This window comes from Sesamum indicum, unplaced genomic scaffold (genome assembly GCF_000512975.1).
Source record: "Sesamum indicum cultivar Zhongzhi No. 13 unplaced genomic scaffold, S_indicum_v1.0 scaffold00177, whole genome shotgun sequence".
In the NCBI taxonomy this organism is placed as follows: domain Eukaryota; kingdom Viridiplantae; phylum Streptophyta; class Magnoliopsida; order Lamiales; family Pedaliaceae; genus Sesamum; species Sesamum indicum.
In genome coordinates this window covers 136,691-162,852 of record NW_011628077.1, presented here as the reverse complement: position 1 = coordinate 162,852, position 26,162 = coordinate 136,691, and the positions used below count along the sequence as shown (strand labels likewise).

At 34.5% G+C, this 26,162-nt stretch overlaps 3 protein-coding genes across 10 annotated transcripts; 1 reads left to right on the top strand and 2 right to left on the bottom strand.

Annotated features, from left to right (window-relative positions):
- The first annotated feature begins 1,617 nt into the window (after positions 1-1,617).
- On the top strand, positions 1,618-7,446 carry LOC105179600 (NAC domain-containing protein 53). 6 transcript variants are annotated; one of them, XM_011103244.2, is made up of 7 exons: positions 1,618-1,925; positions 2,328-2,605; positions 3,064-3,360; positions 3,448-3,655; positions 4,643-5,101; positions 5,185-5,299; positions 5,403-6,074. In XM_011103244.2, exons 3-7 carry the CDS (start codon positions 3,152-3,154, stop codon positions 5,789-5,791), a joined length of 1,380 nt encoding a protein of 459 aa, XP_011101546.1. In that variant the 5' UTR covers positions 1,618-1,925; positions 2,328-2,605; positions 3,064-3,151; the 3' UTR covers positions 5,792-6,074. The 6 variants fall into 6 exon arrangements, 4 of the variants coding, with proteins under 4 accessions (XP_011101546.1, XP_011101545.1, XP_011101543.1 ...); XM_011103243.2 differs by having other exon boundaries at positions 2,328-2,739; XR_849321.2 differs by lacking the exon at positions 3,064-3,360 and adding an exon at positions 7,309-7,446 and having other exon boundaries at positions 1,619-1,925; positions 2,313-2,605; positions 3,464-3,655; positions 5,403-5,846.
- LOC105179602 (malate dehydrogenase [NADP], chloroplastic) lies at positions 6,935-12,185 on the bottom strand. Its single transcript, XM_011103245.2, has 14 exons — positions 11,896-12,185; positions 11,616-11,709; positions 10,859-10,945; positions 10,389-10,473; positions 9,972-10,153; positions 9,767-9,837; positions 9,590-9,680; positions 9,420-9,494; positions 9,220-9,321; positions 9,017-9,139; positions 8,114-8,182; positions 7,949-8,017; positions 7,353-7,406; positions 6,935-7,247 (listed from the first exon to the last, which is right to left on the bottom strand). Exons 1-14 carry the CDS (start codon positions 12,051-12,053, stop codon positions 7,194-7,196), a joined length of 1,314 nt encoding a protein of 437 aa, XP_011101547.1. The 5' UTR covers positions 12,054-12,185; the 3' UTR covers positions 6,935-7,193.
- A 4,226-nt stretch (positions 12,186-16,411) lies between these two features.
- LOC105179598 (acyl-CoA-binding domain-containing protein 4) lies at positions 16,412-26,162 on the bottom strand. 3 transcript variants are annotated; one of them, XM_020691363.1, is made up of 14 exons: positions 25,861-26,162; positions 23,411-23,511; positions 23,129-23,206; positions 22,923-23,042; positions 22,678-22,744; positions 22,449-22,510; positions 22,110-22,249; positions 21,906-22,032; positions 19,925-20,039; positions 19,236-19,324; positions 18,687-18,770; positions 17,490-17,810; positions 17,348-17,407; positions 16,412-17,167 (listed from the first exon to the last, which is right to left on the bottom strand). In XM_020691363.1, exons 1-14 carry the CDS (start codon positions 26,090-26,092, stop codon positions 17,003-17,005), a joined length of 1,761 nt encoding a protein of 586 aa, XP_020547022.1. In that variant the 5' UTR covers positions 26,093-26,162; the 3' UTR covers positions 16,412-17,002. The 3 variants fall into 3 exon arrangements, with proteins under 3 accessions (XP_020547022.1, XP_020547023.1, XP_020547024.1); XM_020691364.1 differs by having other exon boundaries at positions 23,411-23,516; positions 25,861-25,993; XM_020691365.1 differs by lacking the exon at positions 25,861-26,162 and having other exon boundaries at positions 16,560-17,167; positions 23,129-23,269; positions 23,411-23,516.

The window sequence follows — 26,162 nt, the reverse complement described above, 5'->3', positions numbered from 1 at the left end:
AATGGAAAAATTAATATAACTTTCATTTTTAGAGGAAGTTTAAGTGTAATTAACTCTAAAAGAACAATGTTCTGTTTAGCTGGAATTTTTAATTATAATAAAAATATTCTAGTAAGTTTGGTCCAATTATACTTATCATGTCAAAGTAAACGTTTCTCAATTTAATTAATAACATATATATGTTGCAACGAATTCTTTTATCACTAAATTTTGTTATATTCTATTTATTTTTGCGTGAAATTTTCTTTCTAATTTTAGTAACGATGTTTATACAATTTTAGTGGGTAGTTGTCAAGTCAACTGAATTAACTTGTCAGGAGTTATCATATGAAAGCTTATGGGGCTTAGTCAATATGATTGGTACTCCTCAACTCCTGTAGTATGGGATCTAGTTATTAGATTTGAGGAACCATAACAGACACATATATGTGGTGGTTTATCACTATAAAATAACAACGTTTTAGATACAGATTTTTTCGTCTCTAAAGTCTATATTTCCGTCGCTAATAATATTAGAGACGAAAAATATCTGTCTCAACTTTCAAATAAACTTGAACAAGATCAGTCTTAAAACCGTCTTTAATTCAATCTCTAAATTTGTGAAACTTTCTAAGATAATACCTCAAATTCAATCTCAAAATCCATCATTTCGTATCCACCTTTATTTCCATCTTTGATTATGTTGATTCCACTCTAAATTCATTTCTCATTTTGTCGCTAAGGGCAATTTTCATAGATCATCAATCCAATGAGCAGTAAGATACATATAATTTAAATTATAAATTAATGTCCACGTATCAGTTGTGTTCTACACACATGACTTTAAAAATTGCACCTACAGGCGACATTTGGAGGCCCACACATGTCCCGAAGAGATCGCTCATCTAGTACCTTACAGTACGAGGAGGACTAGGTGGAGTTCACCATGCATGCTCCCTTATAATAAGTTAAAATATTTTTCCTTATTCCAGAAGCAGACATTGAAATGATTGAGGAACGCATCTTTTTCGCATCTCCCTCGTCTGATGTCCAAATCACGTTTGTCTTGAACTGTTGCTTAGCTCTTGACTTTTATATTAACACTAAAGACATTCAGTCCCATTCGATCATCCATTGTTATGGAAATTGCCTTCGCAATATTCTAAAATTACTTCTCAGCTCGATCGCCCCAATTGGACACTAATTTTGAAATCTTAATCAGGTCCTGAAGCAAGTCTTGAGTCTTAGTTGTTTGGACTAGGTCCCAATCTGTTTAACTTTTTTAAATATTTTTTATATATTATATATATAATATTTATATAAAATATATTTGAACATATATAAAAAATATGTGTAATTTATTATACTTACATATAATGCATTAATTTAATATTTTATAAAGTAAAAGAATTATATGAATAATTTATAAATATTTAAAATTTATCGAGTATCAATATTTAAGTATTTGCTTGATTTTTTTACATAAAAAATTACGGATCCTAGTCATATCGGGTTACAGTGCCCCCGAAACTGCTGGAGGTGTACGCGTGCATTACCGTGACCAATGCCACATCACAGTCTCGTGACCGACTGTGACCGAACAGGCTCCCAATTTTTATAACTATTTGAAGCTTACTTTTCTTCCTCCTCTAAAGTCTTAACAGCAATGGCGATGGCCTTTCTCCAAGTCAATTGAACCCCACCATCAAACCCAATTTGGATCTCAGGAATTCAAAACCTTCATTTGTCTATGGGAATGGAGTCGGAAACGGGCAAGAAGAAGTCATCAGTGTCGTCGAGTGTGCTGGGTCCGGGTTTCCGGTTCCATCCGACGGACGAGGAGTTGGTGCAGTATTATTTGAGGCGAAAAGTCTGCGGGAAAGCTCTTCGGTTGGATGCTATTTCTGAGATCGATGTTTACAAGGCCGAGCCGTGGGATCTTCCCTGTATGTATTCCCATCTCAAACCCCTATTTTGTGGTTTTGAGTGCGTATATGTGTGTGTTTGTATATTCGTGGATTGATTGGCAACATCTGCGTAGGTGACTTCACAGATTGAATTAACATGGAACAGGAAAAAGCAATCAAACTTTCTAGTAATTTCTATTTTTCTTGTAAAGATTGCTGATATTCTATTCTTAGAACTTCCAAGTGTATATGGTTTGTTTATTGATTTGCATTTGACCATATATACATGCTCATCCCTATGTATAATCAATCATATGCATGTATATATGGCTTAACCAAGGATAATTTTTTGCATCACATGTGCAAGTTTTTTTAATTATGCATTTTCTTCTGATATTTACATCCAAATTTGAGATGATTTTTTAGTGTGGTTCACTGTAGACATGTCAAAGCTGAAGACCAGAGATTTGGAGTGGTATTTCTTCAGTGCGCTTGACAAGAAGTATGGTAATGGAGCAAGGACAAACCGGGCGACTGAAAAAGGATATTGGAAGACGACTGGAAAGGATCGGGCTGTGTATCACAAGACACAGATTGTAGGCATGAAAAAAACTCTTGTTTATCATAGCGGACGGGCCCCAAAGGGTCAGAGGACTAACTGGGTCATGCATGAGTACAGGCTTGCTGACTTGGGGTTGGAGGCTTCTGGAATTGCTCAGGTGGGTTGTATTGGTTGCATGATCATGTCTCATGAGTTTTTATAGTACCTTTTGAAGGTGCCTGAAGACATGATTTTAGTTGGGAGCATTAGCATGGATGATCAATGGCCAAGAACCTTAGTGATTACCTAAGGGTAGGTGTGAAGGAACGAAAATAGTATGATTACAGATTACTGATTGTGGGGATTTGTCAATTGAAAATGAACAAGCAAATATTATATCCTAGCTGGAGTTGATATCATGATCTTATTGCCGTCGTACTATATCTCTAATCAACAATACATAAAAAATAATATATTACGCCATTTGTGTCAAATTTATTGCTTTCGTTTCTTTTTGGGCTTGTCCCAAAGTAAGGCCGCTCTTTCCTAACATGGATTTGTTTCCGCAAGAACTACTAGTTCATTAAAGTAATGATGCAATATTATTGATTTTCATCTCTTTTTTAATATGTCAAGTCTCATCTGAAATGCATGTGGAGTCAAAAACATCTGTAAAAGTGAGGAGCTTTGGCCCTCGTTTGATGGAAGCTCAAGCAAGACTCAGATGTTGGTCCGGGTACTGTTTGAGTTGGTTCTCAAAAGAGGTCAACCAGGGAGGGAGATGGAAATGCACATCAAGCCTGCTCCTTGGAACCAGGCCTGTGGGCTTGAAGGCACCCCCCCTTCCTTCAGCTGGCTTCACCCTATCTATTCATCTCTTTTTTCAAATGGATATTTAGGCACCCTTTCTTGTTCATGGATTGAAGTATTATGGTAATTATCATTGTCATCATTAAATAACAAATATCAAAGTACTCATGGCATTCGCATTTGTAATACCAATCTTGACCTAATTGGTAGTACTTTTTTGGAGAAGGATGCCTTCGTGCTCTGCCGAGTCTTTCAAAAGAGTGGTTCAGGGTCAAAGAATGGTGAACAGTACGGCGCACCATTTGTGGAAGAGGATTGGGATGTCGATGGTGAGTTGGAATTAGTTCCTGCAGATGAGGCTAAAGATAAATTTGACTTTGCTGATGATACCTGGTTGGACAGCCGTGATCTTCATCAGGTTTATACTTTTACGAATTCTGTTTTTTCTTAGTGAATTTTTCCAACATGTATTGCCTCTAGCACAAAGCATCTGCATGCAAGTACAGATTCAATCCTTCTGTCTACTCCCCCTTCAACTGCTGAAGAAAAGAAATAACAGTAGAAAAAGGATAGATAAATGCCAAAGCCCCTATGCCTGATTATTATCTTTGGATTTCTTACATGGATCTGAACTTCGACGGGCAAGAATTAAATTTTCATACATCAGGAGTTCTACTATGCATTTGCCTCTGGTAAACTACAAACTTCAGATACGTTTTCTATTTTCAGGATATTGGGTCTTACACAACTGGGGGGAATATTTAATGAAAAATCAACGTAGAATGTTGCATGAAATATATTAGCAATAGATTGTGGTATATAATGCAGTACTTGGAACGTCAGTTATCTGGTATGAATTACATGGTAGAAGGTTATTTTTGGCTATTCTGGACGAGTGGATCCTAGCCTTTTTGTTGGGTAAAATCCTCGTGTTTCCTCAGCCCATCCTCTCCTTACATAAATTTGCAATATAAAATTCTATCCTCTTTTAATGAACTATCAAGCACTTAGTTAATGTGGGTTTCTTATTTTACTTTTCTGGTCATTCTTGTTGAGAATTGAAGTTTTTTGTTGACATATATTAATCAAACTGTTATCCTTTGTCTGACATCCCATCCTCATTTTCCATTTCCCAGTGATCAAGTATGAAATGAAAAAGTTAACTGAGTTAAGGAGACTTGATATTTGGCTTTCACCTAAAAGTCAAAACCTAAGGGTAAAATCATCTCTAATTTGGAATTGCTTTTTGCCAGCTACTTTAAATTGCTTTTGCATTTGAGAATCACGAATTCATATCCAGTAATTTCGTCTCCAATGACGCATATGGAATTTAATATGAGAAGACTGTCTTCTGTTATAGCTGTAACTTCATAATAATATTACGTAATATGCGTCTTTGTGCCAGATTCTTGCATCAGATGTTCCATCAGACAGTGCTCCTCTTCTAGTGAACTTCCAACATGCAGATTGCAGCTACATTGAGGAAACCACAGTCTCTACAAATGATACCCAAAAGCTCTTGGGGTGTAATAATTTGCCTGCTTCATGTGAGACGGACGTTACACCAGACAAGCAGTACATTGGTGAATGCGGCAAATCTAGCCGCTCCCAGAATATGGATTATTTACTTGATGAAGCATTCCTGGATTCTTCTGATAACCTGCAATATGGCGATGGAGGATTCATCGAGACTAATGATCTCTCGAATCCCATTGAAACTGATAGTGCTGCCTTTGATATGCTTGAGGAATACCTTACATTTTTTGATGCCAATGATGGTAACTCATTGGACTTTGCATATGATCCCGCCCTGATGCTTGGGAGTGAGGATCTTGTTCCTGACAAAGCAAAGCTTCCTCATAAGGTAACGTTACACCTTGACTTTCTTTATTTTTCCATTTTCACTTTCAAGTACAGTACTCTAACGTGGTATTTTTTTTGGGGCAGGGACTATGTGAAGGTACCGAGAAAGCTATATTGCCAATGGGAAAACTTATGGATGATATCAACAATGATGCAGCATCAGTGTTTGATGAGAAACAGTCGGAAAATAATCAATCAGGTCCGAAAAAAGTTCATCCTATTTCTGATTACTCTAGTTGTTGCCTAGCGGTGATCTTGCTCTTATATGGTGTGGCAATCTTACTTTTTTATGTATGTTGCAGATTTTCAGTATCAATTTGTCAGGAAGGCGAGTCAAATGTTGGGAAATATCCCTGCTCCGTCTGCATTTGCTGCTGAGTTTCCTTCCAAGGATGCCATTCTTCGTCTCAATTCCTCAACTCAATCTTCCAGTTCAGTGCATGTCACATCAGGCATGATACAAATAAGAAACTTGAATACGGATGGTGCTTTTGCCAAGCATGAAAACTTAAATATTCTCCTATCTTTCGGTCTTTCACGAAGTGATGATGGCTCTTCCAGTTTGGAATCAAGTGTTAGAATACTTCCAGGGAAAGTTGCTTCTTCCATCTCTAAGGGCTGGTTCTACTTCATGTTTTTCTGGGTCCTAATTCTCTCCGTCAGCTTCAAAATTGCGACATACGCCAATTGAAGTCAGGCAGAGTGGACTCTGGTGCCACCCCCTAATACCATAGCATGCGCTAAAGGTACATCTCAACATGCCTGATGTTTTCTGTTTTAACTTAGTTAACTTACAGATAGCAGAAATTTTTTTTGTTATTTCGTACTGGTTTAGTAGTTAGGACAAGGCAAAATTTTGTTTTTGTTTTATAACTATAAGGCTGTCATACATTGCGTCGTTCATCTATTTAAACAATACATTTAGTCCTTCAATTATCATGTGTAAGACATTTAGTGCTTACTTATAGTATCGACAAAAATTTAGTCCCTCAATTAAACGTAGAAAGCATGTAATGTTTTGGGTATGATGCATTTAGCCCTGAACCTGGTGGGCTATTGAGAATTTTTGTTGGAGTAAGTGGTGTGATCTTCATCTCTGCTTTAAACTTAGGAAATATGGGTCAATACACTACACATTTTCTCATCCCCAAACAAGAACGATTTCTGAATTCTCATCATTTTCCCCTTTTTCTCTAGCCCTAATTTTTTCTTTCTGATCAAACGGAAGACCGGATCCTTTTCCTTATTCTTAAATTGAGTCCCAATTTCTCCTTTTAAATCGTACCCGGCTATTGATTGGTACTCAAGCTGAATTTAGATCAGTCCTCTGTCACATTTTTAAATCCAATCGACTTTTGTTGTCAACAAGAATCTTAATGCAGTGATTAATGCCTTTCTAATGACATTGGACAGGAAGAGATTTAGGATTGAATTGAAGAAATAAGAACTTTTGTCGACTATTTCATACAGTTATCCGCAAGTGGTCTTAGGCCTGCCATGGAAGCATTCACATGAGTTGTTTCTTTCCCTCCAAAGCAGCTCATTTTCGGCATTTTCTTTGGTGTTGCAATTTAGTACATAGAACATTAAGTGTGTATTTCTAATGGAGAATAATTTATACCGACAATATTTGAAATTAAATTTAATTACACAAACCTTCTTTACCATTTATAAAATTATAATTTTCATGGTAAGTATACTCCTATTCAGGAATAAAATTTAAAAAACACCCCCTAAGTTAAATTAATTGACGCCCCTCAAGGGGTGTGATTGTAATTTATAGAAATTAAAGATATTTGTATAATAGACTTAATCTCAAAGATGTAATTATCCATTAATTCTAAGAACGTAAAAATGTTTTTCATTCATTCACCTAGAGTTAACAAGTTAATAGACACGATGATGCTAGCATGATCCCCTCGGAATGCATACTACTACCATCACAACATCATAATGTAATATACTTATGAAGCCAGTGACACTTAATGTTACATTACATTATACAAGAAAGACGCATGGATGAAACGAGTTGAAAATTTGTGGCATGGAAGCTCCAATTGCCCCCATTATTGTATACACTGATGGGAGTTGCTTTACATTTCTCCTGGAAGCATTGTATCTCCAGGAAGATCACACACAGCAATACCCTGCATACAAGCACAATTGTTGTCCAAATTAAGACCAATACTAATGAGATTCATGTAGCAGCTATATGATTTCTCGACATCATCATCAAATTTTGAAAACGGTACCTCTCCTGTAAGATGGGCTACACATTTCTTCTCAGCAAGCAGCTCTGCTTCCGTCTGAAAACGGCAACATGTACCCGGAATTATGTAATTAATGCAGTATAAATGATTTTGAAGGATGTGAAAATCCAAGAATAATATTCTTTATGAATGATTGATGATGAAAGATTTTCTATAGGATTTTTTTGATACAGATTGACGCTGTTAGCGGGGACGCTTTGCATTCATATATTAATACTTTGTTTGTTTGATAAAGAACTGCTATTACAATATCCTGTTTTTAAGATTAAGGGATAGTTACACAGACACCCCTTGGAATATAATGAATTACAGTGTTCCAGGGGCCGGAAATGCCTGGCAGGATGACAGTATAGCATGTGTGATCGTTCTACGGTGGGTAGTTAACTATGAAAGATGGGGTAGTTTGTGCAATTTCACTATAATTCAAGGGGTGTTGGTGTTGCTATCCCTGAAATTTTTAACATGACTATTTAAGAGAGTTACTCCAAGAACATGTACAGCTCCATAGTAAAAAGCCAATGAATGTGTATGTGTTGTTTATCAGACATCCGAGAGTGGACAAATCGAAATAGGCATACCTTCTTGATTCGACTCCAAAGGTAGTCATCAAATATCACATCCTTGACAAGTTCATAATCACCGTCCCCCTGCAAATTGTTGGAATCAGATGTCCGAACGTTTGAAATTCATGCAAATCCATGCAGACAGTTGTAGCAAAGCGAGAACTCTATTTCGGTACTTACTTTAGATCTGCATGGCATACTGAAGACAATACCGTCTGCTATACCATAAGGATTTCCAGCAGTGTACACCTAAATTTGGTTGCAAATTCGGAAAAGAAGTACAAGTAACATCACAATTGATGAACGAATGAAACATGCAAAATCCTATTCAATCGACATAACTGTTTATGATACAAGAGAAACAACTCAGATATCCTGTATGACTAATATTGCACGCTCGTAATAACACACAGGAATAATTACATACGCACCCCTAAGGCTTAGTCATATTACTCAAACAACTCATGTATCCTTTATGACTAATATTGCACGCTCGTAATAACACACAGGGATAATTACATACGCACCCCTAAGGCTTAGTCATATTACTGAAAACTCTTTGATTCAGCATTATAGACTTTTTGTTGAAGACTGGATGACAGTAGAATTCTGCAATTTAAAATATGACGGAAAGGGGTGTCAATGATGTTTTTCAAAATTAAAGGTTATTTTTTTTGTAATATGCCAAAACTTCAGATTGTCTAATGTGATTTTCCCTGTCTCATTACAGTCTACAAGAATGCTTGCAATGCAACATTAGGACAAGGATAAACTGCTAACTGATCCAACTTAGAAACAATTTATTTATCTCAAGTAAGGATTCGACGAAAGAAAGAAACGAGGAATTCTCTTTTGAATTGTGACTCTCCCACTTTACTTGTGGCATTTCTTTCATTTACTTCGGAAGTAGCTGCTTCAGCTTCAACCGTCAAATTTACCATGTTCCCTTTCATTTCTCATCAAGGGAGAAGTAAGATAGCTATAGGGGCCATAAATCGTTCATAATTTTGCACTGAAAGCCATAACAATTTTTTGATGAAAGATTAACTCCAAGAAGAAAATATCAAGTTACGATCAACTTACTCCTGACGAAAACCAATCTCCCTCAGGTGTAGGAGTTACAAGAGACCTTATTGCATCGACAATCGAGACTGCAGTTGATGCTGCCGATGACCTTCCCCATTTCTGAATAAGGACGCCGCCTCTCTGAACATCAATTTTGATTGCTCATCAGTAGAGATTAAATATCACTGTTGGCCACGTAATAAACCTTAGTTTTGACTCACCTTCTGGACCTTTTCTGTGAACTCTTCTTCTAACCACTTAGTATCTTTGATAACTTCTTTGACGGGTAAGCCGTTGATTTTAGCATTTAAGAAGTCGGGAACCTGAAAAAGAAATATATGGAGCATTTTTAAAATACAAGACTGAAATTCTGAATTCTAGCTGCAAATTCTGAATTCTGGCTGCAGTCGATTAAAATGACCTGAGTTGTCGAGTGGTTTCCCCAGATGGTCACGTTCGATACTTGGTCGTAAAAGACTCCTGCCTTCAGGGCCAGCTGCATAATGATAGAAACGATAGATGGTTTGATTTTATAGGTTGGAGGAAAAATAGTCAATTTAGACATGGATGGTGTCGATGGAGTTGGCCTACCTGACATTTTGCTCTATTTTCATCTAACCTAGTCAAAGCATGAAAATTTTTTGCGGGAATATCTGGAGCATTTTTCAAACAGATCAATGCACTTCAAAGGAAAGAAAGAAAATTAGTAAGACGTCACAGAGAAACGAAGAACAAAGAAGCAAGCAAAAGAGGTAAGTATCACTTTACTTGGTATTGCAAGGGTTGCCGACGACCATCACTTTCACATTGCGCGACGCGACAGCATTGAGTGCTTTTCCCTGCAACGGTGTTCAAATGTACATACAACTTTATTAACTTGGAATTCTTGTGTTTCCGACGATCATGAAACGTAAATACACCAAAATTACTAATTCTTGACTTTGGCATGAATATTATGAAAAGACAAAGGCACCTGTTCTGCAAATATCTGCCCATTTATGTCAAGTAAGTCAGCCCTCTCCATTCCAGGGCCACGGGGCTTTGCTCCAATCAAGAGCGCCCATTCTGCATCTTGGAACACTTCGTAAGGATCGATGCCGATACTCACTTCCCTCAATAAAGGAAACAGTGAGTCCTCGAGTTCCATTGCAACTCCTGAAATATTTCCGTAAAGGCAAAATTCATATTCAGCTAACAGAAGATCCAACCACCACCATAAGTCAATGCTTATCAAAACTGTTTAAGAATAGTTAAATGTGTGATCTAGTTTCTGAGCTATGAAGGCATACTTGTAAAAAGAGTGAAAAAATTTGCATGGATTGGTTACTATGACAGGCAGAAGTATCAGCTTTCTGGGAGAGACAATCATAGAAACTAGGCAAATCCGTACCTTCAAGTGCTTGGAATGACCGTTCAGATCCCAATAATTTTAATGCAATAGGTTGATCTGGTCCGAAAACTTCGCCAGAAGCAAGCTAATGCAACAGAACAATTACTGCTTAAAACTTTCAATACTTCTTGAATAAAAATATAGTCTTGATTCACAATACATTCATATAAGAGAAAACTGCAGTAATTTGAATGCAGTTATTATCTCTTGCATAATAGTTCCAGACTTTAGGTGATTATTGTGTTACAATCAAATACAAGTAAATTGCTTCAGTTCCATTTTCAAAACGAATATCCAGCAACCAGTTCTCACTGGAAATTAAACCAAGCAGTGAGATAAAACCAGCTTTTAATGGATACCAACTCCAACAGTAAGGCAGTAAATTTAGAATATTAAAACATGCTTTTCTGCATTATCACGATATTCGATTATTAGAATCTAATATTAATTTAGAGGAACAAAATTTTTACTTTGAAGAGAAGATGATTGGATATCATCCCTGCAGCACCTGAGACAGCAATGTTAATCAATTTCTTCCAGGATTTTGTTTCGTCTTCCTGCAATCCAGAAAAGATAGAAAAAAATTCTGAATCGTCACACTTTACATTAGGAAATCGCAACGCAGATTGAAACATGAGCAAGCAGAACGGGCAGTCGGCAAGCCAAACAAAATTCCTACAACTCCAAATTTAAATGCGAGTTTGTTTATCCTTCTCCAAGCTTGCTTCCAAAGAGTTTTAAGTTTAATTATTGCTGCAGGCCCTTAAGATATAAAGGTTGGCAACTTCTGGATATAGTGACAGTAACACAGAAGCAATGACAATGCCGTAGAGCAGATTCTGAATGATAAGACTAATAAAATTTCTTGTTATCATTTTAAATGGAATGATAACAACACTTTCGATACAGACGAATCCATCATTGACAAGTACGTTTGGCGAAGCGCAGTTTGCTTTCTTATATGATCCCAGAAATTAAAGCACAATCTGTTATTAGATGAAACAAGAAAACTGTTATTTTATTTTATCCTTTTTTTTATTATTATTAATTTTTTGTTTAATGCAGCCAAAACCTAAAGGGTGTTCATAGTCTGCCTCACACTCAAAACCAACTATCAACAAGACCACGCCAAAACTAAGAACCTCGCAGGCAAAACTAAGTTCTATAAAACAGTAAAAGATCACATAAAACTTCTGCCAAATGCAACGTATGCACGAAAAAGCTTACAGCTTTGAGATCATAAGTGAGACAGAAGACCCCAAAACAATCGGGTTTCTTCTTGAGTTCCACTGTTTTCGCTGCTACCGGGGCTTGAACTTCACTGCAAAACAGCAACAACAAGAATCTCATCAACTTGAAAATTCAACCAAGAATCTCATCAACTTGAAGTTCAACCAAGAATCTTATCAACTTAAATTTTCAACCAAGAATCTCATCAACTTAAAGTTTCAACCAAGAATTTCATCTTACACGTTTGTATACCCGGATACAGTCAAAGGGGACTTACTTGGAAGTCACAGAGCAGCTGATTCTTGATATCTGGGGTTTCAGGTAAACACGACGGCGGCTGGAAACGCGGGCTGATACGTATGAGAATTGTGATGAATAATGAAGGGCAGTTTTCGTATATGATGAAGAAGAAGGGGTTAACTCTGCCACCGCCATTGAAACTCCGGGCAGCAGAGAGTGTGTTGCAGGCTTGCAGCAGGGGAATTTCAGTATGTGTTGTGTGTGTAAGTTGGGACTTGGGAGGGAGAAAAAGAGTAAGAGAAGTTGTGGATATTTGAACTGGGAGTTATAAGGCCAAGCGAATGACACTTGTCCGCAGAATCTGTGTGTACTGTATCTATCTCATCTCTAAAATCTTCTACTCTTTGGACTTTTCTTGTACTCTTTTGATTCACATACATAAAATGCTCTTCAATTTTAATTTATTTGTCTGAACTTTCATTAATTATATAATAAGAACACTATACTTATTTTATAATTAATTTTATAGTAAATGTATTATATTTAATTAGTAGTTAATTTAGTTCGATCAAATTTGATTTGAACATGAATTTTTAAATTTATACTTATTAAACACAAACTTAATCACGTGCTTTTATAATTATACTTCAAATTAATTTTTAAACTAAAATAAATAAAAATTATACATTGGAGGGAAGGTATTTATAGCAACTCAACACATTTTTTTAAAAAATTGATTTATTTCTTTTATAATTTTTTTGTACTAATTATTTTTTGTATCTTTCCACCTATCAGGATACTTAGATAACTTGTTTAACAAGCACTTCCACATCGGCTTGCAATACAAACGATATAAATGAGGGAACTCCAATTATGAATTGAGTTTTAATAGTGATGAATGCTTATAGCCAAGGTTGATCCCTGTCAATTATATCTTTTCATATGCATTATGATGTGAAGACGTATGAGGATAATTTGATCATTAAAAAAATTATTTTATCTGCAATAAACCAGTAATAAGTCAATCGGAGGTAAATAGACTCTGTTCTGATTCTTTTATTAATATCAATAAATTTGGTAAACTTTTTCACTAATGGAAGGGCTTATTGTTAGATGAAAGCAAACATCAGGGGTGCCAAATGTAATTTCTCAAACATCAGGGGTGCCAAATGTAATTTCTCAAACTACATAGGTTCTATATGTAATTATACCAAACTTTAGAGGAGGGGAGTGTAATTATCCCTAAGAAAAAGCCTCATGTTTAGTTTAAGGAGAATAAGTAGAGGAAAGTAAAATTGAATGTATATGAATCTCTTTTTGGAGTATTTTTGTACAAAATTGGATGAAAAATTAAGAAATATCTAAACATACCCATTTTATTTTTATTATTATATTACCTATAGATATTATTTTACTATAAAAAAGACTCTTTTTATTTGAGATACAGGCATAAAAGAAGATATCTTATTTTTGTTTTTGTTTAATACATATTTTTATTAATAAGTTTTTAGGTTTAATGTTTAAATTTTTAAATAATTTTTAAATTATTTTAATATTAACTTATTTATTTTTTGAAACAAAATGATTAAAATGGTTAATTGGTACAATTACAAAAAAAAAAAAAAAATGTTCTTCCCTTCACTGTCATTCTTTTTGTATCAAACACGTGGAAGTATTTGAGAATTACTATTTTTGTCTATTATACCAACCAAATTAAAGAAAATTATTATTTTTTACCATGCCCCTTTCCTTTTCACGTCCCCTCTTATTTTTATTTTTTTTTCTTTCGTTGAATTAGACGAAGTTACATATTTAAGAGGTTTGAATTTTTATGATTAAAATAGACAAAATTGCATTTTTCCATATAAATATGGAATATATATTGATTAAAAAGTTGAAAATATACAAATTCATCTCTTGGAGATGAGTACTTTGTACTTTTCTTAAAAATAAAAAGATAAAATTTTTTTAAAAAAATTCAAATATTCTTCTAGAAGTATAGTTGCTAGTGAGCTTGATAATGAAATGAGTGTAGATGCAACACTTACCTCAAATTCCATGGACAAAGTAATAGATACCAACCGTATAAAACAAAAATTAGAGTAGTCACTATCACAACAAATTAGCATTTTAATTATTTTATGAAAATTTTAAATACAATACAAGAAACCTTATGAGGCATAATTGCATGCATCCTTGTTAATATACAAAAACAAATAAATGATTTTTATCTTTAATTATTTTAAATTTTTAGATGTGATGATCGTTTAATATGATGGGGAGTCGGAACAAGTAAGAAATTCTGGGTTCGAATCTCTTTGTCACACATTTATAAAAAAATATTTGACGTGCAGGATTTGCACGTGAGGGGACACATTAAGATATTAAATATTAGAGTAAATATTATATTTGGTCCCTTAAGTTTTAATTCAGAATTACGTTAATCCTTCAAGTTCATTTCTTGTTTTTAACATTCTTAATTTTTATCTCAGTTTGGTCCCTCTTGCCATTTTCTGACGAAAATGTGGCTGAATTTTGACTCTTTGGAGAGTAAAATGGCCAATAAGTGATTTTATCACTTTCGTCCCTTAAGTTTATAAAATTGTCAAATTGATCATTTTTAAATAAAAAAAAAATAACTTTTTCTATATTTTTATATGTTGATATATCATAATTATCTTATATGAGTAATGAAAACTTTGAATTCTTGTGAACATAATAATAGATTGTTTAACTTAAAATAAAAAATCTCCTTCTTTTCATTGGTTAAAAAGAAAAAATTATGAAGAAATTTAATAAAACTTATCCAATATACAAATATAGTTAAAAAACCTAAGTCGGTAATTTTTATTTTAAGAGTTGAAGATAAGTTTTGAAAAGTTAAACTATAACAATATTTATTAAATATTTGAGGCGTATATCATACTTTTTAACTAGATTTTTTGATGGATTTCATATACATATAATTCATTTTTTAGAGGTTTTTTAAATACATAGTTTCATTTTATAAAAAAATTTCTGTAATAACTCAAAACGAATTTTATATTCAAAATCCGACCAAATAATCTAGTTAAAAGTACATTCTACCAACTTTTTCTTCAGAACCGTAGCTATTAATATTTAATAAATATTGTTAAGATTTAATTTTATTAGACTTATCTCTAACTCCTAAGATTAAAAAATCGACTTAAATTTTTTTAACTATATTTTCATATTAAATAAGTTTTATAAAATTTATTCATAATTTTGATTTTTTTTGCCAGTTTTGAAAAAGAAAAAGACTAATTGTTATATTAAGTTAAGTAATATATTATTATGTTCACAAGAGATCAAAGTTTTCATTTTCATACAAGATAATTACATCATATTCACATATAAAAATATTAAAAAAATATTTTCTTTTCTAAAAAGGACTAATTTGATAATTTTATAAATTTAAAAAACTAAAGTAATAAAATCAAACTAAAATGGACCATCTTACCCTCCAAAAAGTCGAACTTCTGCTATATTTTCCCCGAAAAATAGTTAGGAGGACCAAACTAAAGTTTAGAAATGCTAAAATCAAAACTAAGATAATTTTAAACAAAAATTTAATGGACCAAATATAGCATTTCTCCTTTACATTATATGTAATCCATGCAACATAACAGTGGAGATATCTGTTTCAACCTCCCGAGTTCAGATTTATTTATAGATAAATTTATTGACTTGTTTGACAGAAACAATTTATTACATTATTTGATATATCAAATACAAAGTTTAAATACGTTACATATTAAAAAACAGCTAGTGTTAAAGTATATGATCGTTCATATCTATAGACTCAATAATACAATTTTTTCATCGTAAAACTTCAATTTTACCACTCGAACTATATTTTTTTAATGACGAGATAAAAGAAGGTATAGGAAAGAGCTTGACATTTAGGAATCTTTGATCGAGTTTTCTACTACCATTTTGCTCTCACTTGTGAGTGGGAGGATCCTGAATTCCATTCTTACATCTACTAGAAATTATATTAAAAGATGTATTTTCTTGTAAATGATATTTAGTACTTTGTGGTGCTACTTGCTACTTGCTCATATTCATTTTTATTTTTTAAAGATAATTACACCTTCTTTTTTCCCAAGTTTGATAAAATTACATACAAAATTTCTGCAGCATAAAAAATTATACCTAATACTTTTAAAGTTTGTTTGGTCCAATAATTATATCCAAGTTTACAGAATTTGCTTATGTCAGAAAAAAATTATATTAAAATTCATATTTATTCTCAATTGACTTATTATAAAGTTGATGCAGATTACAAAATCTTTTATGATAATAAGATTTTCTTGTTCTTGTTTTTTTTTTTTTTCCTCCAAATAGTGATCTACAGTTCACTCTACGTACACTTGGATGGTTGAAGAAATAGGGCTTCCCACCAAGTGAAGACATAAATGATAACGGAAATTTGAGCTCCACAGAAAGTTTAAATCACCTCAACATCTTGAAAAAGTCAATGCTCAAGCATAGAAGAGTTGCAGTTGTCCTCCGTTTTTTGTCTTCTACGACTGTGAATTTCTTTCTTTCACATGGTAAGAACAATCCACCTCGTGAATGAATAAAATGCAAGTATAGAATATTTCACAAATGGATAGATTGGGCAATCTTCCCCATACATGAGGTTTTCAAGCCAAATCACCTAAGAATTGCAGGATGTTCAATTATTCAGAAACACTTGCTCCACCAAACACAAAATGTCTACATTAGGTTTTCAAGCAGTGCTAAAGAAGTCATACAATCTTCTTCGTCGACACATGTAAGTGTCTTTAAGTTGGCAGCATTACATAACTAAATCAATAAGGAATAAATCTGAATATTCAGTATCGGCTATGATCACATGAAAAAGCAAAACATTTACTCTGAAAATGTAATTCAAGAAAATAAAACATGAATTGGATGAAGTAAACAAAAAGTGATAAGAGAATTCTTTTTGTATCTAGCTTTCTAAGTCATTAAATGGCACAAGAGCAGAAAGCACTTCAAAACTCACTCTAGCATGTATATTGACTGAAGTAATGACAGCTCCAGGTATATTCAGATGGATGAAGGACAAAGTGGTGGCCACTGACCTTAGCAAGTTCATGGTCGGGGCAATATGCTTATCCAGCAACCCACTTCCAAATGCCACCAGACCTCTGGCTCTGGACTGTTGCAGCAAGCTCCATATCACGTTCAAATGCAGATTTTTCTGCCCTAAGGGCTTGAACTTTTTCTTCTAATGATGGCAATGATTCAAGCATCTTCTGTAGCTCGCCTATTTGTGCCTGATAATGCCATAGTATATAGATGGATATCAAATATTGGTTCAGATAAAGAGATACATAATTTAATCATGCTTCTGCAACTTCTGGACTAAAAAATCAGGGTTATTCTGACATTCAAAAAAGATTTCAGGAAAATCCAAATGACCAGAAAAAATGGAAGTGGCGGCTAGAAAGTACGACCTCCAGTTTGGCGCATCTCGATCGCTCAGCAACAAGTTGTCCTTGCACTGAATGTAATTCCTGCAATCAATTCACGAAGATGATAAGATTTGTAACAACTGCTATTGGAAAAATGAAACAATTTGTTCCGGCAAAACTAGACCTTGGACAATTCATTATAATTTCCATTTGTCTCTTCAATCTTGGTCTTTAGAGCAGAGATCTCGTTTGTAACCTCAATAAGTGATAATTCCAAAGCCTTCTTTTCTTCCTTGATTGAATTAATTTCAACTGAATGATCCTGCTGAGAGTTATCCACTTGGATCACCTTAGGATTTGAATCTTCTTTTTCAGGGAAATCCAAACTTTCAGCTTTTGCCAAGGCATATGCAGCAGTGACAGAAGCTGCGGCAGCAGCAGCTGCTGGTGACTGCAATATCTTAGGATGTAAAGAATCCCTTGGTTTGACCCGCATAACAAAGACCTGAGAAGAAAAAATACAGGGAGCATATTGGAGCTAAGTAAACATTAGGACAAGAAAGTGAAATGAAAAATAATAGAAGTGCAGACATAATGGATTTGATATGATGCAAAATTACTCCTCATTATTAACAAATATTAAATAGCATTGTTATTCTCCATGGAGTTAATATTGGATAAGGTTTTAACTTTTCGTATAAAATTTTGGATCCTATACCTTTTTCTGGAAATTCCAAATAACTGAGAGAACAAATTTTCTCCTTCACCTTTGACATCTATAAAATTCTAAATCACTTCTGAAATTAATATGTTCATTCCAAAGAGACTTTGAAACAGCCAGAACTGAAGTTCAAGATGGGGATACTATTCAACTCTGCAGCTTCTCAGTTTTTTTGATAGATAAATATAGCACGAACAAGAATTAGCAAGAATACTCGATATCATAATTTGAACTAGTTAGTTATGAAGATATGCCAAATGGAAAGGTCTGAATTACCCTCACTTCACTAATGAAAATTTGTATCAGTAAAAAGTAGGATGATAAGCTAGCGTTCAGAACAGAAAAGTTTCACCCAGAATTTACTATATCTACAAGTTAAAAGTTGTATGAGCATGCAATTTTTTTAATATGGAAATCTCATGCTAGATACATTCCACCTTCCACATAAATAGAATAGCCTCATTCATATACCATAAATCTGCAAAATTACTAGTACAACATAACCATCTCTGCAACTACCTAGTAAGATCTACTACATCTACAAAACCCTATTTGTAAGACGAACCAAACAGACATCTGCCAATCTGTTAAGCATATGCACCCGCTATAATCCTTTCTGAAATGAAGATAGATAAACTTGTAAAGTAATGTAAAGCATACCTCATTGTAGTATTTTCCATTGTACCCACCAAATGTAACCAAAAAATTCTCACCACCAAGTGATGCAGATGAGATGCTGATTCCCTGTTTACAGCTTCATATTAGACTTTTATGCAGAAATGAAGTTAAAGAAATCTGTAGGTGATACAGAAAATAGAGCACAACGTAACACGTTAAGATATGCAGAATGCTTTTGGTTTACATAAATTGCTGGAAGAACCACTCTTATGTATTTAATCATAAGAATGAAATGTGAATACAACTCCTTTTTCTGGAGAAAGCCCTTCCACGGTCAAAGTCAAGTTGTATGCGGAAACTGAGTCAGATCTGAAAGCAATGAGTCAATCATCTTCCATGTCTTTGAGGAAAGGAAATGCAACTTGATGTTTTTCCTAGTTGCACACCTTTCAAGACAAATACTGACAGTTGGATACTAATTGTCAATTATACAAATGCCCCAGCTTTTATTCAACATATATTAACACCTTCTGAGTATCGATCCCCAGCACAGAAACTCAATATTAGAGGACTGGGAAGGTAGTGTAGTACCTCACTAGCTAGTGGATCTCTTCCTTTTACACTTGTGACCACAGATACAACAAGCTTGGACAAATTTATAACAAGAGTCTCCAATGCACCTGCAAACAGAAACGGACTTTCATCTCAACCCAGCATAGAAATCTAGTTATGAACGGAGTGCCACGGCGCATGGCACAAATGGAGCAAGCCCGGGCATGACGATGAAATGGCGCGCTATATGCCGCCAGGTGAAAGCCCAACCCTTTTAAGGCTAGGCTAAAAAAAATTGAGTGAAGCCCAATTTATTTGAAGATGGGCTTCAACTAGTCCTGAATGAGGCTTTTAACATTTTTTTTTAAAAGAGATAAACAAACAAATCAGGAAAAGGAAAACCAGAAAGGATGAGAAAACCCTTAACTAATTGTTTTACATATTTCTTTTATGGTATAATGGTTAATATAATTTTTAGTGTTTATATTAATTTTTTGGACATTATTGATGTTAAAAGATATATAGTTCAGTTTTGCAAATATGAGCCGTGCTTTAGAAAGGCACAAAACACATACCGCGCCATGCACTATGGCTTCTGGGCACCTTTAGGCCATGCACCTTTAACAACTATGATAGTTTATTTTTTATCTTTTAAAAAAAGCATAAGCTAATGTGAGAAATAAATAAAATATCACACAAGAACTGGACTCCATCCATATCTCACTTACCGCTTTTATTATCTCCACCACCCACTATAAACCAGTTTCCTTTAACTGCAACACCAGCATGACCTGCTCTGGGAGTCACCAGATCACCCTGCACTTGTGGCTGAGACCATTCCATCTGAACAATAATAAAACAATCATAATCACCAGCTTCTATGAATTAAGGCCGTGTTTATTTTATCAACAAGTCACAGTAGATCTCCATGATAGACTATTCTGCCAAATTAACCCCTAAAACATACCGCCGTCCCACAGACGTCAATGCCCTAAATTTAAACAGCAATTAAGTGAATGGAAAATAATGTATATTAAGAATAATTACAACGTTCTCCCATGAGATTCGATTTAATTGCAAATATATCTCCCATGTCAAAAGAAATTACAGTTAGTACGCTTGATATTTGTTGTGTGACAAATAGATCCAGCCACTAATACTATTGATGGAATTTTAAAATCAACATGAAAAAGAATGAGAATCCAATTTTATAATTGATTTGATACCACCATTGAAGATGTCTTAAATGCAGATAAAAACCTCTAAAGTTTCCAAAATTTCATATACATCCCCCAACATTTCTTGTCAACTTATATATAACTCCAGCAGTAGTTGGTTACATCTTGGCATCTCATATTGGTAAATAAGAAATTTAAACCCCTTGGTTAGCCTAAATTTGCAGAACTTACCAGTGAATTGTGACCATTTCTACAGATATCCCTATGACACTAATCCATTTTGTGTTAACTTTCAATTGCCATAAAATTTAATATTTCCAACTTGTCGTAAAATTTTAAAACTATTTTATGTTATATTAATAACTGCATTTTATGTTATTTCAATTAAATTTAGCACTTAGAAGATTAATTGCACAAAATCTCTTACATTTTATTTTCAATCACTTCTATATTTTACTTTTAAAAATTAATGAGCACCAATATATTGTTGTTAATAATCATACAAACAATCAATCAACAACTTATGTCCATGAACCTTACTCTGATATGTTAACTTGAATTTTTTTAGATTTACAGCAAGCATGATGTATGCGAGTAAGAATAGAAGAGAAAAGATAGCCATCCAAATTTATATTCAGATCTAAGTACAGATTTTAGACTTGAATGTGATTGGTGATTTAACTTGGTTTAAATTCAAAAGTGCTTTTAGTTGCCTATGAATTTTATTATTTCTTAGGACAAACTTTAAACTATATGGAGTCTAACCACGAAAAGGGAAGATCTAAAGGACGGTAATATATAAATTGACAGACGTTAGGAGATCTCCCTGTAATTTGAAAAAACCACATGGGAGGGTTTCTTTTTTAAAAAGAGGCAAAAATGCCATTTTATTTAAAAACGTTGGGTTTTTTTAACAGTATCAAGTGTCTAAGAGGTGGATGCAATTCCCAAACCTAAAGCATTCAATCTATATTTAGTCAAACCTCAAGAGATGTCATTGTTAATAAGTTTCCTATAATTCTCCCGTTAATGAGAAAGAGAAATAGCATGAAGGTCCAATAAGAATATGCATCCAATAAAGAGAACTTATAAGCCGATCTTATAACGAGGAATTAACAGTTTTTTACATTGAAGTAGGCGCATGATGATAATGCAAATGATGTGAAATTAAACAATACAGAAACAAACTCCAGAAAAGCAGAGGATGTAGCAATCTGGCTAAAATGTAATTTAGTTTCTTCTCATACAAAAGCAAGGATATATGAGATTCTTGGGGTAAAAGTGTTAAAGTGTTAGTTATGGGGAACAGATTATAAAAAATGAACCAAGAGTGCGGCTGTTTTGCTATTACCTAGAGGTTCACCTTGTGTATGGATTTCTGTTCACTCAGATCATTCTTCTTCAAATATGTACGAGAAACATAGAATAAGCCTATCAAAACTTCACTGTAGCATTGATAATGCCCCTTCTGAAGTCCGAATATTAACATGCTTAAAGCACTATATCAATTAATACAAGAGAAGCAGCTTACTGTTTCCAGATCCAGCACATGGAGGTCATTGAAAAAGACAGAATGAGAGCATCCACCAAAGACAAAAAGATACCGCTCAGCATGTAGTGTGGCCACATGATCAAATCTGGGGGTTGGAGGTGTCTGTCTGCCAAAGGTAACAAAAATAAGAGCTTCTTCCATGAATGTGGATGTAGTGTTCAGTGGTGTGAGTAGATAACCTACGTAGTCTCAACAGCACTCCATGTCATTGTTTCCAAATCAAGAACGTTAACATCATTTAGTAATCGTCTATTCCAGTCTTCTCCACCAAACATGATAAGTTTAGAGCCAAACAGTGTAACAGATTGCCCACTGCGAGCCACCTAATGAAATACCATAACAACACCTAATAATTACATTGTTAAATCAAAAATAAGCATCCATGTCATGGGGACTACATGAACCTGCTGCATTCATGACCCGTCAAATTGCCAACAAGGATATAGTTCAATAAACAGCACAGAATGGGTAAGAAGGAAATAGAATTTTTAATGAGAAGTCAAAAGATTTCGAGTTTATTACCGGAACGTTTCCAAAGGTCTCAACAACACCGCAATTGTGCGATTCAAGATCAATGAACCAAACTACAGCACGCATCAAAAAGTTCAGAGTTAAAAGTTTATAATAATAATCTATTTCGATCTTTGGCACCCAAAAAAGTTAAACAAAGACTAAAATCATTTTACGCAGGATCGGAATGGACCAGATCGGAGACTTCTACACCCCTACCCTGGATTCAGTAGAAAGATACCTGTTACCCTGTCAGCAGTATTCTTCGAGAGGCCAGCAAGAAGAAGAAGTCTCGTTTGCCACTTGATCTGGACATGAAAATTTAGGTTTACGCCAATCAAAAGTAGATAATGATAATATATTGATATCATCTCTGAACAAACTAGGGTCAGTTTGCAGTATAAAACTGAAACATAAAGAATGAATGCTGCAATAGGAATACTAATACACAAATCCGAGGAATTCAAATATGCAATTCTATCATACCATACTATGACCAGAAGTTGCTGGAAAACCTTCGAGTGGGATAGCATCCTTACTTTTCAGGTCATTGGTTTCCATGTTCAATTTTATGGTTGACCACGTCAAACTTTTCAGATCAAAAACCTTAAAGCATTGCAAGAAAATAATAAAACCCCTGAAATTGGAAAAGAAAACTTCCACAAGTAACATTAAAGAACAATTAGCAATACCTGAAAGTCAGATAGGTATCTACCATTGCGACTACCACCGGTAATGTATAACTTCTCTTCGAATACAGTTGCAGCATGCTGGGGGCTCAAAAATATTGCAAATTGTCAATTCAAAATGAGCAACTGATACCATTTTTTGTCCTAAAAGGGGGAAAAGAAATGAAAAGAAAACATATGAACTCAGCATGCTTAAGTTGCTGATGAAAACAAAAGACAAGAAACAATTCCGGAAATGGATAAGGACATAAACTTATAGAATTTAAATCCTTAGCTGAATACCACCTTGTACCGAGCACCAGGGCGCTGACCAGATACGGGGAGTGCTTCCCACTGATCATAGCTTAAGTCCAAATGCCAATTTTGACTGTCTGTTCCCATCAGAGCTATTCTGCCATGCACTAGATTTTATCAGCTCACAGAAAGAACAAGCATCACTAGCAGGGTACAATAGGGCACACAATATGTCGAATTAAAGCCAACAGATCAGTAATTAAAATATACCATTAATGCCAAATATTCAATTATTTCTATCAGGAATAAATGTACATTGCGAAAAAATACATCAATACAGACAATTAAGACTTCTATTTTCATCCTTATTACTGAGGAATGAAGATACAAGTTTGTCAAATCCTTTATAACTAAATGGGAAGCAAGAAACTGCTTACATTTAAAAAAGGAAAGATTGAAAATAAACAAATATTAATAAAATGGTTGGACATGGCAGGTTTTAAGCTATTATAAACGAGAGGTATCATCGATATTTGTGCCCATGTTAATATCTATAAGAGAGGTAAGAGAGGGATTCAATTGAAAGAACAATTACATTTGACCAAATCCTCTCCAAGTGTTTTACCTACCTCACATCCAAGTTGTGATGTATCACGTCATCCTAGGTATGGGTCCGATGGACTCTGATCAACACCTATGCTTGGAACTTGGGCTAGAAGTTTTCTTTGTCATCCTAGTGTTTTTTAAGTTGTCACTATTGATAGCGCATAATACTTATAGACTAAAAACCTAGTGACAACAAAAATCATCACTAATGTCTTCTAACAACATTCTTTTCCCTATACTCTAATCACTATTTTGTTACCATTGAACTTTTAAAAATTATAATTATAACAGACAAAGTTTCTTCTCACTATTTATAAAATTAAAATAATGAAAGTTTCATCCCCACATATATATCATCACTATAATCCTTCTCTCTCTCTCTTTTTTTTTTTTTTTCTTTTTTTGGAAGACATGGAAAAGCGGGGTAACAAATTGGGAGAAGGCAGATGTATGGGTAGCATAAAAGAGAGAGAGAACCACTGTGTCCGGGAGTGAGGGATATGAATTGAAGAGGAAGGAGGAAAGGTTGCGTGTTGACAAGTTGGATTGCCAAGGGGAAAGACAGAGAGGGGGTGAAAAGAGAAGAGAGGTAGTGAAGGAGAGATAGAAGAGATGGTTCGCAGAAAAAGGCGAGAAAATGCAATGGGGAGATGAGAGAGGAGTTGGCAGTACCGGGGAGGAAAATAGGATAATGCTCAATAAGCTTGTGAGAGGAAGGAAGTATGAGATACAAGTAGAAGGGGCAAAGAGATGAGATGGAGCACAAGAAAGGAGAACAAAGAAGAAAGAAGAGAAAGGAGAGAGAAGAGGGAGCCCCAGGAAGAAACAAAGGGAGAGAGGAGGAAATGGCTGTGGGAGGAAAAGGAGGGAGTAGAGTTGTTATGGAGTTCAATTTGGCCATTTTTCAAATTGTACCCAATAAGAAAAATTATGATTTGGTCTACTCTTAAGAGCTCAATTTTAAAATCCAAACACTTTATACATAAAAATAATCAGGGGCTCCCAGTAACATTATTCATTCAAGATATTATATGTATTTAAGATAATAAATTTTAATTATGTTTATATTACAAAGACACTCCATCACGTATCAGCATTACAAATAGAACTCTTCAGAAATATATAACATTACCAAAACACCTATGGGAATATGATCATTTAATCAATTGATAATCAAAATTATTATTTCAATCAAATTCAAGAGCAAAATGGTCAATTAATAACTTATATATAATTTTTTTAACAGAACACAAGATGGGAGATTTTTGTGCTAATTATGAAAGATGGAGAGGAAAGTTGGTAATTTGATTTAATTCATCCTAAATAAACTTTATTTTGAATGAGTTTTTTGTCTATGAATTTCCCAGCAAATTCCCCATACTTGATTTAAGGATTCTTTAATTCAGACAAACGCAAACCTCTTTCCATCACACTGTTATAGCACAACCCACAATTCTCTACACTGTCATGATTTATTCTTCTTACTTACCCCACCTCACCATAGTAGATGTAAATATCACATACTCAACCTGCATCACTAATTCCAGTCCAGACAAGCTCCCTCCAACTCACCCAAATCACATCCAAATGAATTTAAACTCGCCATGTGGTTTCCGCACTCAAAACCTCACTTAACTAGGAACTGGGTTTCAGCTAAACCATTCTAGAAAAAATCTTCCAACCTCAATCAAGCAAAGTAGCGACATCCTCATGATCTATTCTCTTACTTCATCTCCAGAATAAAAAATGCACAACTCATCAAATCATCACCGTCAACAGAATCAAAGAAGACTAAATCGGAAAAAACAACAACCACATGATACAGCTACCAAAACAACAGAACAAATTGATCAGCAACCACCAAAATAGAAAATTCAAAAGCGCGGAGCTCTTACAGGACACTAGAGGAAATCCGATCGAAGCAATGGCACGAGACCGGACGGTGAAGGACGCCCGATCTCTTGTGGGAGAAAACGTAGCAGATCCGTGCACCGACAGAAGAGGCCGATCTCTTGTGGGTTCGTTTGCTATCTTGCTTGACGGATGAGGGGGGGGGGGGTTTAACGGCACTACAGTGAACTGCAAAACTTGAATATAGTCAGAGGGGTACAATGGTCTTTGTAGCATTTTACCTTGGAGGTATCAACTATCAAAGCATTCCCAATTCTCAGTACAAAATGAAAATGACAAGATCATT

What these genes read in the sequence shown, in the direction of transcription:
- LOC105179602 (XM_011103245.2), bottom strand. Translation starts at nt 12,053, where the DNA reads ATGGCGGTGGCAGAGTTAACCCCTTCTTCTTCATCATATACGAAAACT. An exon ending in GAAACCACTCGACAACTCAG is followed by an intron (nt 9,322 to 9,419) that starts GTCATTTTAATC and finishes TTTCTTTTTCAG; the next exon opens with GTTCCCGACTTCTTAAATGC. An exon ending in TAGCCCATCTTACAGGAGAG is followed by an intron (nt 7,248 to 7,352) that starts GTACCGTTTTCA and finishes GCTTGTATGCAG; the next exon opens with GGTATTGCTGTGTGTGATCT.
- LOC105179598 (XM_020691363.1), bottom strand. Translation starts at nt 26,092, where the DNA reads ATGCTACAAAGACCATTGTACCCCTCTGACTATATTCAAGTTTTGCAG. An exon ending in CAACTTCTGGTCATAGTATG is followed by an intron (nt 22,745 to 22,922) that starts GTATGATAGAAT and finishes TTTCATGTCCAG; the next exon opens with ATCAAGTGGCAAACGAGACT. An exon ending in ATTATAATGAATTGTCCAAG is followed by an intron (nt 17,408 to 17,489) that starts GTCTAGTTTTGC and finishes AATTGATTGCAG; the next exon opens with GAATTACATTCAGTGCAAGG.
- LOC105179600 (XM_011103241.2), top strand. Translation starts at nt 1,730, where the DNA reads ATGGGAATGGAGTCGGAAACGGGCAAGAAGAAGTCATCAGTGTCGTCG. An exon ending in CGAGCCGTGGGATCTTCCCT is followed by an intron (nt 1,926 to 2,312) that starts GTATGTATTCCC and finishes ATGATTTTTTAG; the next exon opens with TGTGGTTCACTGTAGACATG. An exon ending in ACAGCCGTGATCTTCATCAG is followed by an intron (nt 3,656 to 4,642) that starts GTTTATACTTTT and finishes TCTTTGTGCCAG; the next exon opens with ATTCTTGCATCAGATGTTCC.